General features: G+C 43.3%; 1 protein-coding gene across 11 annotated transcripts in view; it reads left to right on the top strand.

Moving 5' to 3' along the window:
- LOC105015506 (SH2 domain-containing adapter protein F) overlaps positions 1–15728 on the top strand; it is a 101827-nt gene that overhangs the window by 13408 nt on the left and 72691 nt on the right. For all 11 annotated transcript variants that reach the window (XM_020054789.3, XM_020054785.3, XM_020054790.3 and 8 more), the window contains one exon: positions 12581–12722. In XM_020054789.3, the coding sequence (XP_019910348.2) occupies positions 12581–12722 (142 nt within the window). The remainder of the gene's footprint in view (positions 1–12580; positions 12723–15728) is intronic.

Here is a 15728-nt window from a genome sequence, read left to right as displayed (position 1 = left end):
TTTACGAACTGAAAAGGTCCTGTTTTTATTGGTGTGCTACGTATGGTGTACTGCGTTATACGTTTGCAGTGTGTTACGCTACAAAATGTTTTTGTATTTTTCTTCAGAAATTCTTTGGATAGTGTACTTAAACGTATAACATATCTCAATATTCTCCCAAGTGCCCAGAGTTTTCCTCCATTGCTTTTTCCATAGTAAATCCTGAAAGATTTAGCAACCTCAGCTGATTGTTTTTAGGCCCTATTCCTTTGGCTTTCCGCCGTACAACCCGCTTGTTATTCCAACCAGTCACAAGATGATTAGCCCTGTATGCAGGCAGTGATGTACTACTGCGGCCATGGGGGTTGTCTGTGGACACATGGCACTGTTTAATGACACACTGACTCCGGCTGTAAGGGGAGTCCTGGTGTGTAGACACGTCGTCACACACTCATTCAAAGGCAACAAATTGAGCCCGGAGGTTTCATGCCATCCAGGAAACACAAAGTGTGAATGAAGCTTGGGTATTTTTAACCGCCCCGCTGGTCGACAGTAGGACGGCCCTCCATCTCATCCCTAAGTGCTCAAACCCCTGCTGTCACACCCACGCTAAATGGGTTTATTAAATATAACTTAAGATTTGTCTAGTGTCAAGTGTGGGGAGGGGTCGTGCTGTATTGTTTTTGTATTTGTTCTTATTAGGATGGGATTGAGTTGATTGTATTTGCCAATTAAAGACGTACACCCTGTGTGTACAAACCTGTGTGACCAGGATGTCTCTCAAAATACTCATCTACTTTGTGGTCCTTAAGGTGCATGGTGACAAAATATTTAATATGTTAATAACGTAATTTCAAAATATATATAGGCTATGACAATAACTTGATCAGGATCTGAAAGCCGGCCATAGATGGGCAGCAAAGGTAGTTGTGGTCAGTTCAGCGTTTCCAAGGGTGAGCAACTCCGCATTATAATCTCATCACAGAGGAAATCCCGTTCATCATTACTTCAGTATAATTAAAAAAACCAGGCCACTCAACTCTGCATGCATAGCATACAGTCTTCCTCTCTGGTCGCTGCTGGTGAAAAATGTAAACAAATGAAAACACACCTGCCAGCTAGCATTACTGGAATACAATTCCTTGATCTGCTTTCATTCAGCTACTGAAAAACTGAACCATTTGTGACTCTTATGACCATTACTTGTTCTCTGTCCCGGCTTCTTAGTCAGTATGGGGGCCCTTCGTTAGCAGTGGGACAGCTAGTTGTCTGGGCCCTCTGACCGATGTGTGTGTGTGTGTGTGTGTGTGTGTGTGTGTGTGCGCGTGCTACAGGAGCTAGGTTAGTGTATCCTCAGGCACCTTGTGAACTGGCTAAGGCCTGAATAGGCACAGATGTTTCTCTGGGGTTTCATAGAACACAATTAGGGGTTGGGTTAGTGGATTTGTCTTTTTGTTTTCACTTCCATAATAACCAATGTTACTGTATTACTGCTCTTACATTGAGGGGTGGCTCTATCTGTAGGTGATCGCCTCTTTTTTTTTATTCAGCCGCTATATGAATGGCTTGGTTAAGTGATTGGACCAAAGGTAAAGCAGCTAGACCACTGAGTGTCTGCTTTTGTTTAGTGGAAAATAAGGAACAAGAGGGTTGCTCCAGGATTAAGGAAGTGGTCCTTTCCTGACGGGAAGTGTTTACAACTTGGTGGCATTCCCTTTTGACTGGGGCTGGACAAGTCTACGCTGGCTCGCTACTCTCGAGCTGTCTGGGAATGTTGACTCTGTGCTGGAATCTCTGTTAAAATATATCCAGGCCGGGTTAATATTCCTCAGGTTCCAACTTGACCTAACTGGTTGGGATTGTGACACCTTGTACTGTATCAACACAACGCTGTAGTGGCGGAGGTTCAGTTAAGGACTTCTTGGTCAGGTCCAGCTGCAGAGAGGTCAGTTTGGAGACTTCTTCCCTATCTCCCATCCCTCCCTCTCCTGCGATGTGGAAAGCCCCGTAGCGATGGCAGTGATACGGGACTCCGCCCAGCCTGCCTGCGAGTTCTATTGTCAGTTTCCAAGCTGTTAGGTCTGACGTGCCGCCTTCTCCCCGCAATCCCACCGCACGAAGGCTATCTGAGGCCACGGCGCTTCCGACCGCAATCAAGTCATTCTACTCTCATCAAACTCCCCTGCTTTGTTTATGACGAGCTGGCTCCTGGACCCGCCTGGTTTTGTTTTCCCCTACTCGATATAAATAACAAACCCAAATCAAAAAGTTCATGCTAACTGGATTCACATTGTTGTTATTCCTGACAAGCCCTGCTTTTAGCAGTTATGTAATGTTCTGTCTTCTGTGGCTCTTTCCCTCGCATAGCAAACCACACTTTATATTAGGCCGTCTTCTCTGTGTGTGTGTGTGTGCGTTGAATCTAGTAGAGCGATCCTATTCCTCAGCACGGCTCAACCAACTCTCCCTCTTCCTTGAATTCCATCATAAATCTATTTCGGGGCAATAGAGAGCAGAGAAAGGAAATTAGATTTTTCCAAGCATGTCCTCGAGTGTTAATCTTGAATGTCTCATATTAAAAGCACCTTAAACTGGTCCAGGCTGCCACCCTCCAGCCGAGGTTCTCCTTGTGCCAGCAGGGTGTCTCTGGGGAGAAGGGGGGACTTGGTCATGGTTGAGGTGGCAGGGAACTGGGAGCGTAGAAAGGAGACATTCTTTAATACGAAGGGATGATATGACAAAAGGGAATACAGAAGGAATTGTAGGAGAAAGGCGGAGGAGTTACAGCAGGCAGCGTATTCCTGTGAGACCTGGAGGATGGTTAAGAATTACCCATGGGTTCCCGGGCAGAGGTTCTGTGTTATTAGGTTAGAAATAAATGAGCACCTGTGAATGTACAGGCTCAGTGAGCTCCGGTGAAATAGAAAAACGTTCATGGTGAATAAGAAAAAAAATAAGGTGGCTCAGTGAGTGACCTGCCACTCTGCTTTCCAGAGTTTTGTCCTGTTGATACTGTTTGCCTCTTGGCTCAGCGTGTCGGCGTAGCCAAGCCGATACTGTGGCAGTGCAGCAAAAGGTTTTCACTGACGTTCAGTGGCAGGCAGTGCTACAGCTAGTGATGGCCAAACAAGGCTTCATTAGCCTTATTTAAGCAGCAAAATATTGTGCTGGCAGGACTCTGCTTTTATTTTGATAAAGAAAATCTATCATTGATATTTATAAGGCAATATAGTTAACAATCTAGTCTGTAAAAAAACAACCGACAAGAACAACTTTGGAACGGACATTAAACATAAAATGTACCGACTAGATTGATAACTATGTTGCCTTATATATTTCAATGATGGCTTTTATTGTGAAAAATAAAATCTGGGTTTGCATGATATGATATCTTGCTGCTAGAAGAACGGTAATGAAGCCTCGAATGGCCATCACTAGCTACAATATCACGTAAAATAGTGTTCAAAGCGGAAAAACTGTTTTTCTTAAAGCAATCAAAGTACAGATATTCAGTATAGTTTTAGCTACCTCTGTCATTATAATACTATCCCTCCATAGATGATCAACATGATTTCATTCTCCCTCATACCTGGTTTCCCCTATTTTAGTGTGGGAGAACATGTGTTTTGTGAAGCCGGAGTTGCCCTGCCAGTTTGGGCCTCACACTGCGTGGCCCTACATCATAGCCGCTTAAGATTAAAACGCCGAACTGGTTACAGACCTGGTCAATGTTTGTTTTTGATTGACGTTTGACCGGGTTGTCAACTGCGGTGACATGAATACAAATAACAGAATGCCCCTGGATTTTGGGTGATTTTTTTCTTTTTTTCAAATGCAATGCATTATTAACCTTGATTCAGTGTTGTCATTGTCATCTTCTGTTGAAACTATGTGGAACATTGTTAATTCAAATACACCTCTCTTCTTTCAAGGCAAAGTACTCTTTCTCCCATTATATGGCAGCCCTAGTGTTTCTTTCACTTCGTCCCAGTTTGCACAGTAATAGTGTCACTTTTATGTCTGCAAGTGTTCCCATTCAAAGTATATGAACAATGACACCCTGAACAACTTCTCCAAGTGCTAAAAAAGCGGTATTTTTCTGCCGTGCTAAAAGCCACCCCACATGGGCAGCAGCCCAGAGATCTAAAGACCGCTGTTTCATGTGGTCTGGATCTAAAAAGAGCTGCTAATATATAAGTCAACATAAAATGGTTTAAGCAGTGCTTTGAACAACACAGACACATGTGAGAATGATTGTTGAACACAGTGCAAAGATGCTAAAAATGATCCTCTCACAGCAGTGCATGCTGGTTGAAGTAGCATGTGTTGCCTAAATACTCCACCACTCCTTTTCAGCTAGGCATCTATACAGGAACTGGGGAAATGTATCCATGGGCAATGTTGAGAAGGGAGGTCTCTTTTTCTACCTAGTTTCGTCACTTCACATCAAGTTCTTAGTATCGGAACAGCAGAGCACATCTTGATCTCTGTGTGTGCTTTTATCTCTTTTATTATTTTCCCACAGGTCTTCTCTAGCCCTAAAAATTTGTCTGTCTTTTTCCCTCATGAACCTTGGAACATCTGAGAGGACTTTAATAAAGCTAAAAGCAAAATTGACAAATGAATTAAGCGGCAGATTTTTTTTTCTCCATTTTCTTTTATGAGAAGTGCTCTCCTCCACTTATTTTTGCTTTAGCATTTATTGCCTTAGACTGAAAAAAACGGAGCTAATGGAAAACATAGTAATTTAATTAGTTACCAGTAGGCACCTTCCCTGATTCTTAAGTAGGCGTACAGTGCTGGCACGTCCTTGCTGAGCCCCATAAACCCACAGGCTGAATCCCAGGAAAACTGTCTCTTAAGCGACGTCTCCGTAAAGTTTCATGAATGACCGTGCTGCATTGTGGGAAAAGCTCAATTTCTGTAGTCTTTTTCTATAATGTGTGTTTTGAGGTACAGGGCGCATAAAGCAGCCTTACGTATGTGAGAGGAATATAACCCGCCAGCTGACACAAGCTCTAAAATAGGATATAATTTCTTCTTAACCAGATTCACATTTCTTAATCTTACAAGTATCTTATTGGGTATTGTCGACAGCAGACGTTGCAATTGGTTCTGCTTAAATGAATTGCCTTGTGGGTATGTTTAATGCCAAGCTGTTATGTACAGATGACTGGAGCTGAGCTGAGTGCATGTATCCTGTGTTTATAGGTCAAGATATGTTGAAGCATTCGGTGGTACCCTACAAGCATTGGAGAGGTCTTAGGTTGTAAAGATGTTGAAAATATGATTTTGAAATTTTTTTTCTCAGTGGGTACACTGTATGATGTTATCTTTGGATGCATTTCCCATTTAAAATTAATTGCTCTGGAAACCTTGAAGTAAGACAGAGCAAAATGACTCCTACCTCAATCCCTGGTTTGAAAGTAACTGTTTTCTGGAAGCTGGAACCTTAGTTTCCCCATGTGGAGCCAGCCAGCCAACAGATGAGAAACCGTAGACAAGATTTTTTTGATCGGTAACCTAAACATAAAGATAGCCTATTAAGTTGTTTCGTACATAATTATGTTTCCCCTTCATTTAGTATCACCATTGTGAGTTACTGCTCAAAACAGTCTTGACACACCCCATCATACTGCTCAAAACCGTTGCTGCCACAACTCCCATCATTAGGACAGTCATTTTTGCCATACAGATTCGATGCCAGTCTCTGTTACTCTACCTTGATTGAGCTCAAATGCTCCCAGGCCGCCACAAGGAATTGCCAGAGCGTGATGACTAAAGGCAACCAATGTTTGATTACCAACCCCTCTACCCTGGACAGTGCGGGCCTTAATTGTGAAACTATTTCACATGGGGAAGAACATTCTGTCCATGCCCTGGGTCATTGACCACGGGTCTGATAACATACATTTGTTATAATTTTCAAGCTTTAGAGAGAATTTTTCAACAAGGAACTTTTCTTTTCTGAAGGGCCATTAAAATGTATCTTCAGCCAAAAAAAAGTCTGGATTTTACTGTGGATTTTTATCAAACATGGTCACTCTAAACCGCACAAAGTACAGCAGAAATAATGAAATTCACAATTAACATTTGGACCTAAGGCATATCTTCTTAAATTGTCAGACACGATGTCCCAGTTCTCAACTAGGCACACATTTGCTTTTGTCCTCTGCAGTAGTGTACTCAAAACATCCCAAGATGGGCTTTGCATTTTCTGTCCAACCCGTGTTCTGTATTCACTGCCGTCATTGTTCATGCCTGTGGCTATCCTTCAACGTCTGAGCATATAGATGGCAGAACCGATCCAAAACAAACATCTGATAGGATCAAACCACTGACACTCCTCTCCGACCAGAGAGGATCCGACCCCCCACCAGTGTTCCCATCCTGATAACGGGAAAAAAGAATCAGCATGAATATTGAAGTTCCAAGTAACTGCCTGGCTGTGAAGTCGCTGCCTTGCAGTACAGATGCATCGTCCTACTTCGAATCCGGATTGTGCCTCTGATGTGCATCTTGCTAAGCCGTTTTGCATCGCATTACTTGCACAACCAAGAAGTATTTACCGCTTTTTGACCTTGGAGGGGAGTGTGTTCTCCAGCCAATAACCACGATTGAGCTCGCATCTCCGTCTGGTGGCAGCCACCCGCTGGCCAGAATCAGTGGTTTAAAATCTCATTACAAAAACATAAGCTTGAAAATCCCTGTTTTGTCAAAGGTTTAGTATGGGGGAAAATAACTAAAATAATTTCCATTTGTTTTGCAGTTAAACAATCATTTCAGTATAGTTTTTGTTTTTCAAATATGTTGACCATTTCCTTTCAGGTTGCTAAATTGTTTGGTTCATCAAACAAATTGAAAAATATATAAAAAATGTATTGCACTGGGCCTTACAATTTAGGGATTATTCTTGGCAGCCTGCTGTACATATAAATAGTCTTGCCTTCCCTGTCCTTATGCCCCTCTATACTATAATAGCGTTTTTTTTAACTTTTTTTTTTTTTTTACTTAAGAACAAAATGGCATCAGCAGCAGAAAGAGCCCTTTGAAACGCCCTAATGCAATCGAGCTGCTAAGCCCTGAGTCGTATTAGGTTATCAGTGGCTGAAATCCCCTGTGGCGTGGAGACATAAATCACAAACGTCAGTTCTCTTTTTTTCCTTTCCCTCAGTTACTCCTCCTTGCTTCCCTAGCATGTCCACTCTGGTGGTCTGGTTGGGCTAGAAGTGGGGGGGTGGCTTCAGCCCCCTGTAGCTCTGTCACACCTCACCCTGTCTGGACCAGCTGTGACATTCTTGTGACATTCCTGTCGCCGGCCTGGTTGCTACTCAAGGTGGCCGTCTTTTTGGTTTGGTGTGCGCGCACGTCTTTTATTACCTATTCAGTAATTCGATTTAACATTATGATTATGCCCCCTTTGTTCGTGTCCCTGATTTTAAATATCTGGCCATCATATTTAGAAAATAATGAGCTATTTATTTTCGTTACTTGAGTAGTTAGGCCACTTTTGACATTTCCGATTGGCTTAGCACCCAACTCCATCAAAATGAGCTACGAAATGACCACAAACTACAATGGATGTTCCACCCTTTAGCTCCTGTTGGTCTAAGATACCGGACTTTTAGATCCACTCGTCTGTTGGTAGTGGTGGAGACGGAAGACTGTTCTAATGATGGAGGACTGGAGCCAAATTGTAAATCCAAACTGTTTGGAATACCATTGTGAAGTGGCAGGTGCCTGTTGTGGTTAAATCATCTTAATTCCTACAATGAGTGTTAAGCTGTGTGTGGCTAATTCTTCTATGAGCATCAGCCACTGCAGGAGTGAAACGTGGGTTAGAAGTACATCAGGACATTTTCCCTGTTCTACTGCTGTGTAGTGATATGTCCTGCTTGGTGGGACTTTTCAAAAGGCTACAAGGTTTCTTTGTGAGGCTACATAAAATGTACATTCCTACTTACCAAAGCTTCTGCAGGACTGCTGTTACTGAGAGTGGATTTGACTTTCATGACGTCTTGTGGCTTGGCTCTAGTTCTAAAACAGCCTGACAAGCCAGCAGGCAGATGGTGGGTCCCCAGGCAGGTGAGAAACAGGCAAGCTGGCAGGGAAACAGGCAGGCTGGCAGCGAGAGGCAGGCAAACCCAGAGGCTCCAGGAAGGTAGGCAAGGAAGCAAGCAGGAGAGCGGGGAGGCAAGAAGGAAGATTGGCAAAGCCTCAGTCTAATGGTTCCCTCCATGTTCCCCTGCTTCCACTGCTTGCTAACTAATCCCCTCTTACCAAATACCACTTGGATGGTTGGATGTGGTCTAAGACACTAAGGCAGGGGAGACACCCAAGTTTTGGGGCCTCTGCCAACATTCACTTTAATGGTGACTGATTTGTATGCTAGTTTATCAAGTTAACTTTTCTCTGAATAAAGTAATAGAAAATGTTGGTGGATGTCAAATTTACTACATTTTAAGTCTTTTCTTAATGCCAGGAAGAACACTTTTTATTTTTATTTTTTTTATTTTTTTGGTTCTAGGTAGGACTATGTCAGTTTTCACCACAGGTTTTACCTGAAACTCAAAAGGGTCTACATGGAACCAAAGGTTTCAACCTGGAAAATACAATTATGTGTATAATACATGAATGTTCAAGGAATGTATCTGGAGTGATGAAGCTATGTGAAAAGGAAAGACATTAACACTATCAGGTGGCCAATTAGGACCATCTGAAAGCCATGATTACAATCTACGATATCATCCAAACGGTACAGAATATTACTTCTGAGACCCTTTTTAAAAACTCAGGGGAAAATATATTCCAGGTTATATCTTCCTAAAGTGTAGTCATAGATATCCCTGTCAACACTAATTAAAATTTCTGGAGTAAAAAAAGGAAATCTGGTGGGGTAGCTAATAAGCGATGTGTGGAGGTAGCGGGAGGCTGGAACCTGCCATCCAGAACTGGCCTCAGTATCAGCAACAGCTTCAAGCTCCAGAGGACAAGCAGAATGGCTCTCATCTCTTCCTCTTCTCAGCAGCAGCAACATTACCAGGTGTTGAAAAGCATTCACTGGCTGATTGTGAAAAATAATTTGGCGAACAAGACCAGTCACCGGTCTAAATATACAGTGTGCTTGATTGCAACGTTCTTTTCCACTTGGTGTAATATATATGTCTTTTTTTTTGGTTCCCACTGTTTGATGAAAGAGCCACACAATCCAATATAATGTTATTTAAGCCGGCTACAGATGTCTGTCACGCCAGCATACTACCAAAAGGAAGGTGTAGAATGAATAGGACTGCCTTCCAGTCATTTGTGCCCTCTATGTGGGGCACTGTCACAAGTCATGACATACCCTCTGCCACCATCTAGGTTAAGGTATCGGGAGTGTGCGGTTAGTCATGCCTGTCGTAAGGCGTACTTTCCCTTAATTACTATACTGGGCTTTCAGTTTATTTTTTTCCCACTGTATTTATCATGAAGGCACACAGATGGCTCCTGGTGTACTCTGCCTGCCTACTCTACATATATATATATATTGGATGGGTTTGGCCTGCCAGGCAGCTTCATGTACTAAGGTTCTCTCTCTCCCCCCACATGGAATGTGTTCAGTCAGACTGGGCTGCCAGTGCTCTGGGCTGGTCGTAACAACGCTCTCCGACCATATGGTGGATTCATCTCTTATTTTGTGTCCGGATTGCTAGGATCTGCTTTGCGCTGTGTTACTGTGTTCATATGCACTAAGACCTAAGGTGAAATATAGTGCAAAGGGAATCCAGATAGTCCGTATGGCATGTTGTGGAAACCTGCCATTTGGAACGGTGAAATAGCTCACTGTCAGGGACGGGAACATTTGTAACCTAACTGGTAGAATTGAATGGGAGTTGCGAGTGCGATATATTATATTTGTGGTATGAAAACAAACCGAAAGAGTGTTTGCATTGGATGTTGTGTCCTCTTTTAAAAACACAAAATCAAAACAGAGGAGGAACCTATAATTATGTTGTGGCAAACTACTGTTCCCAAAAACGGATGGAAAAGGAGGTGGCAGACCTTTGGCGTGTAACAACACAGTAGCCAGTATGAAGCACATTTATGGGGCTTTTAAAACATGTCTAGTGGCGAATGACATCCATTGTGTAGTAGATCTGTTAGAGCAGATACCTGCATATACCTGCTCCCTTCGTCCTGGAAGCATTACACAGTTAGGGGAACATTCACTCTTTAGCCATATGCACTTTCACTAGATTCAGTTTTATAGATCTTATCTTGTGGAAGTGAAATCAAAACTGCATCAGAATGGGAAGGGTGGTGCTTTCCCAGGTTGTGCCTGGAGTGGGAGAAATGCTTTCTGGGTAGTTTACTGGATGTCTTGGTTTCTCCTGTTAGTCCCTGCCAGAGAGGCTTGGCAGGTGTCTTAACGGGCCTCTCTCGGTTGGTTCCTGTGGGTTGGGTTTCTAGGAAAGGTCTGGAGGAGGGGGGGGGGGTTGTAGCTGTTCTGCAGTCAGTTGAAGGTACAGCAACATGTATTAGCCTGGTCCATCATAGAACTGCCCAGCCCTGTCCACCACATCAGTGGTTCCACAGCTTTTTCAGTTACAGTAACACTCATTGAATTTTGAGTACACCCTCATGAGCTTGACTGAGTGTATCTACAAAATGAATCAGGGCATGTCTCCATTGCCTTGTTTGACAGATTTTAGGCCCATCTTCCCCAGTCCCCGTCTGGCTGCCCGCTGGGTGAACAGACTGGCACGCTATTGATTCTCTAGAGTCTCAACTGAAGTGAGGCCATACATGTTCATTGCCTGGTACTGCCAGTCCAACCCTTCTTTAGTCCAAACCCTCTGGTGAGCCTTTATCTTTGGAGTCCCTATCCAACACAGCAGATGGGAGAGACAGACCTCCTTCAACTTTTAGATTTTCACTTTTTTATCTGGAACTGAAATTATATGTGCGAAGGGGGAGTCGTTTTTGTAGGCGTTAGGAAATTGCACCGCTAAGAGATGCTGTAACTGTGTGTGGACAGCGATTTTGATCCTCTGAGTCGGCTGTGTTTCTGGGGCACAGGACAGGATGTCCACTTAATTGCCAGCTTCGGCAAGAAATTCTCTGTAACAAGAACAAGACTACAATTAGCTATGGCTCAGTGCCAACTCTGTGCAAGTCTTTGGAATTGTTTCTTTTTAAGATAGTTTACCAGTTGTGGTCTGTCATATTTTTCTCCCTGCTCTTTGAAAAGCAGGCACTGTCAGAGTGCAATGGTATAATTAGCCGTTGCAGGGAGGACTAAAGACGAGATGGTGGAACTCAAGAGTAGAAGAAAGTGCACATTTGTTTCTCTCCTCCTTTATCTACTGGCTGGTGTTGTGACATGTTTGCATTTATGTTTTTAAAATATCTTTGGGTTATTTGGCAGAAGCTCTCATCCAATGACTTTCTGTAAGTGAGTTCACCTTAAGATAGTGTGGGACAACCTCATGCATCCCAGTAATAGTAAGTACATAGTGAAATAGTCAGTGCTAGAAGGAAAAAGGGTTCAAACATTTTGAATTTATGAACGGTAGTTTGAATAACTTTGAGTTTGAAAGGTGTTTCCAAAGGGGTCAATGGGAAGCTGGTTCCACCATGCATGAGAGACAAGTTTCCTTTGCTCCTCCATGGACATGTCACAGGTCACGAGAATGACTGTGTTATCCAAAGACTTGGACTTCGGACAGCACTGGTCTAGTAGTGGATGCAGGCATCAAATGGAAGCCATTGGAGGGTGTGTAGAAGTGCAGAGACGTGAGGACTTTGGGTGGAAGATTGAACACTTATCATTGTGGATAACTTATAGGGGTTTGATGGCTGGGAGCCCGACTAACAATGACTTGTAGTAGGCCAACTAGCAGTGGCTTGTAGTAATCCAGATGGAAGATCTGTGCCTGGATTGGACGCTGTGGCACTTCCTGTTTGAGGTGAAGTACTCTATGAATGTTGTTGGGTTAGAGCATGATCCTGCGGGAGCGAGGAGAACAGCAGGCTTTTGTTCAGAGGGTTTGTAGCCAATTGGTTCATGTCCAGTTGTTAGGAATGAGTTGATGAGTGAAGTGGAGAATTGAAGGTTTCCAAAGATTGTGTGGATAAGGTAGGAGAAGATGGTGGTCGATTGGGCCAGGTTGTCTGGTGAAACATTAGTAGTTGGACAGTTTAATCTAAAGAGAGCAGGGAAAAAAAGGTTAGTGTGTGGACCAGTGGCCAGTGGACAGTAAATGAGGTGCTGATATCATCAACCTTCTTTTTAAAAGTGGTCGATAAAGTTGTCTGCAGTGGGAGAAGATGGAGGGGAGGGGAAGGATTAAAAAGGTACAGTATTCTACACCATGCTGATGCATGATTGTTCAGATTTTACAGTGGAGATCAAGTTCATGGGTTTCCCTAGCTGAGTGTATGTCGCAGTGATTTCAGGAAAAGTAAACATTCTGTGTTTTGGATTACCTGTGGTAAACATCTTGTTTTACCACAATATAAAATGTGTTTTGTCCAATCACAATGCTTATTTTAGCCGACCCGATCCAAAGCATATATACATTTCTTTCTCACCTACTACTCTCCCTCCTCCCTCCAGCTCATTATCCTGGACGACTATGCCGACCCGTTTGATGCCGAGGCTGATGGGGGGAACCAGCCGAGCACAGAGAAAGTAGCCCAAGCCAGCACAGAGAACGATGGCTACATGGAGCCGTATGAAGCCCAGAAGATGATGGCAGGTAGACCAACCGTCTGTCCCTGGGAGTCTTCACACCAGCCATGTTTGTGTGCCAGTTGTCTCTTCATTTGTATCTTAATGTATCAGTGTATATGGAAGATGCTTGAGAATTAATGCGTCGTAACATAACCATGTTTTTGGTGGCCTGTCTGTATTGAATTTGGTCAAATGGTTGCATGACGACTGCTATAGACCACAGCTTATCTCTGGGGATATAGAAAGCAGAATTCCTCTTAATATTACCATATAATGTGAAAACCTCTACAGTTAAATAGATCATCAGGAACGACCGACAGACTTATGCTTCATTTTGAACACTTTATTTTTTCTGCTAGGAAGTAAGACCTCCCTAGTTTTAGGAAAATAGCTCTACTAACACAAGGATTCAGTAAATCCACCAAAAGGTGTCCTTGTGAACATGTTTATGAAGTGGTACAAAAAATAAAACAAGCACAGAAATACAACAGAGTCAAAGAAAAGGCTTGCAGATTATTAATTTGCTGATTAAGCATGCTGGAGCTTTGGACCAGAAACCAGTGTTCTGTTATATAGGGAGAGAATGGGAGTTCAGGGAGATCAGAAATAAGGTCCTGCCATGACCTCTCTGTTGGGTTCTATCATCTTTACCCTCACCATGCCTCTCGCCCCAATGTAATGGAAGAACCGCTTTACGCTCTCCATCCCACCTCTCTTCTGTCTCATACCTTGACAACAAACCAGGACATAATGGCTCTCCTGACAGTCTCTTGTTTTCATTAGTTTCACTGGTTTGACCTTCAACCCTGGCCTTCTCCTTCCACTGAATATTAAGGTTTAATGTGGCTTTTGGTTTATGGCTGTTCCCATGTGGTAGAAGTCAAGTGGATATTTTTGCTGCTTTTCATTTTACATTTATTGCCTATCAACAAGTTTGATATGAATGTTGATTATGATCAAACAACCAAGCAAATAGTAATCACAGATAAGAAAACCGTAAATGTTGTTAAGAATCTCTGTAGTGTATTTATCTCATGTCTCACCCATGAGATCCTTTTAAATTACATGTATTAATGCAACATTTGAATGTTCTCTCAATAATCGTGGGAAGATAGGAGCTTAATATTTTCCAATGATTAATAACACTGCCAGTCTGTGAGGACCATGCAGTTTTACTGTCAGCAATGGCTCATTCTGCTGTGTTGAGCGTCTCTGGCAGATTCTTTATAGTTTATTCTATTGATTGCCAATTCTGGTTTTGCTGTTGTTTTGACTGAGCTGTCAGAGAACATTTGAAATTGGGTTCTTTTGTGGATTTATTCAGCCCACTTCTGGCACCCTGTTGATGACCTCAGTAAACCAACAGGCAAAGTGGTATAAGTTGGATTGGCTCTGATTGTTTCATTAAGCAAGTCATATAGCACGCTGTGATTTACACACACACACACACACACACACACACACACACACACATACATACACGATTACACTGAATTAATGTTAAAATGGCTTTTTTGGCAACTTTCCTGGTGTTCGATCTATGTACAGGGTAATTACTGTGTTCCTACTGATTGACCAATGACCTGCCAAGGTTTTGGCTCTGGCTGTTTTTAGCATATTTGTCAGGCTGGAATCCTACAATTCTGTGGTTCCGTGCAGCACGAGTGGGAGGAGCACAGAAGAGCTACTGCCTGCAGTGTGGCAGTGCAGGGGTACGCAAGGCCCTTTTAAAGCCCCTCTGTCCGAGTTCACAAAGGTTTTCCATGGCTGTGTGAACCTCCACATTGTTAAGGACACCGTGGTCCGTCTTTCTCTTGGTCTTCTCCCAGCTTTCTGCTCTGCTCTGAATGCTACCTGAAGAGATGCTGTTAGCTGTGGTGCAGTTCAAGTGCTGTTCTTTGGTGCTGGATCTTACTGATGTGCATCGACTGACTCTCAGACCCAAAACAAGTAGCTCTCCTATTTATGGTTGCCTGTTAGGGTACAGTATAATGCAATGGTCTTACCTTCACATAAAGCCACTGTAATTGTTTAAACCCTCAGAGGCGTATGAATCACAGTTTCCTATGAAAGGGTAATCTAATTAATTAGCAGCACTGGATCAGTGATAAATCAAACTTGATTTTAATTTGTATTACTTAAGGTTTTATCTCTCTCTCTCTCTCTGCATGTCCCTCATTCTTTCTATCTCTCTCTCTCTCTCTCTCTCACTCTCTCTCTCTCTCTCTCTCTCTCTCTCTCTCTCTCTCTCTCTCTCTCTCTCTCTCTCTCTCACTGTCTCTCTGCATGTCTCTCTCTCTCTCTCTCTCTCTCTCTCTCTCTGCATGTCTCTCTCTCTGCATGTCTCTCTCTCTCTCTCTCTCTCTCTGCATGTCTCTCTCTCTCTCTGCATCTCTCTCTCTCTCTCTCTCTCTCTCTCTCTCTCTGCATGTCTCTCTCTCTCTCTCTCTCTCTCTCTGCATGTCTCTCTTTCTCTCTCTCTCTCTCTCTCTCTCTGCATGTCTCTCTCTCTCTCTCTCTCTCTCTGCATGTCTCTCTCTCTCTCTCTCTCTCTCTCTCTGCATGTCTCTCTCTCTCTCTCTGCATGTCTGTCTCTCTCTCTCTCTCTCTCTGCATGTCTCTCTCTCTCTCTCTCTGCATGTCTCTCTCTCTCTCTCTCTGCATGTCTGTCTCTCTCTCTCTCTGCATGTCTGTCTCTCTCTCTCTCTCTGCATGTCTGTCTCTCTCTCTCTCTCTCTCTCTCTCTCTCTCTCTCTCTCTCTCTCTCTCTCTCTCTCTCTCTCTCTCTCTCTCTCTCTCTCTCTGCATGTCTCTCTCTCTCTCTCTCTCTCTCTCTCTCTGCATGTCTCTCTCTCTCTCTGCATGTCTCTCTCTCTCTCTCTCTCTCTCTCTGCATGTCTCTCTCTCTCTCTCTCTCTCTCTCTCTCTGCATGTCTCTCTCTCTCTCTCTCTCTCTCTCTCTCTCTGCATGTCTCTCTCTCTCTCTCTCTCTCTGCATGTCTCTCTCTCTCTCTCTCTGCATGTCTGTCTC

Source organism: Esox lucius, chromosome 2 (assembly GCF_011004845.1).
Source record: "Esox lucius isolate fEsoLuc1 chromosome 2, fEsoLuc1.pri, whole genome shotgun sequence".
NCBI lineage: Eukaryota > Metazoa > Chordata > Actinopteri > Esociformes > Esocidae > Esox > Esox lucius.
The sequence above is the reverse complement of the archived record's forward strand: the minus strand, read 5'-3'. Positions and strand labels throughout refer to the sequence as shown.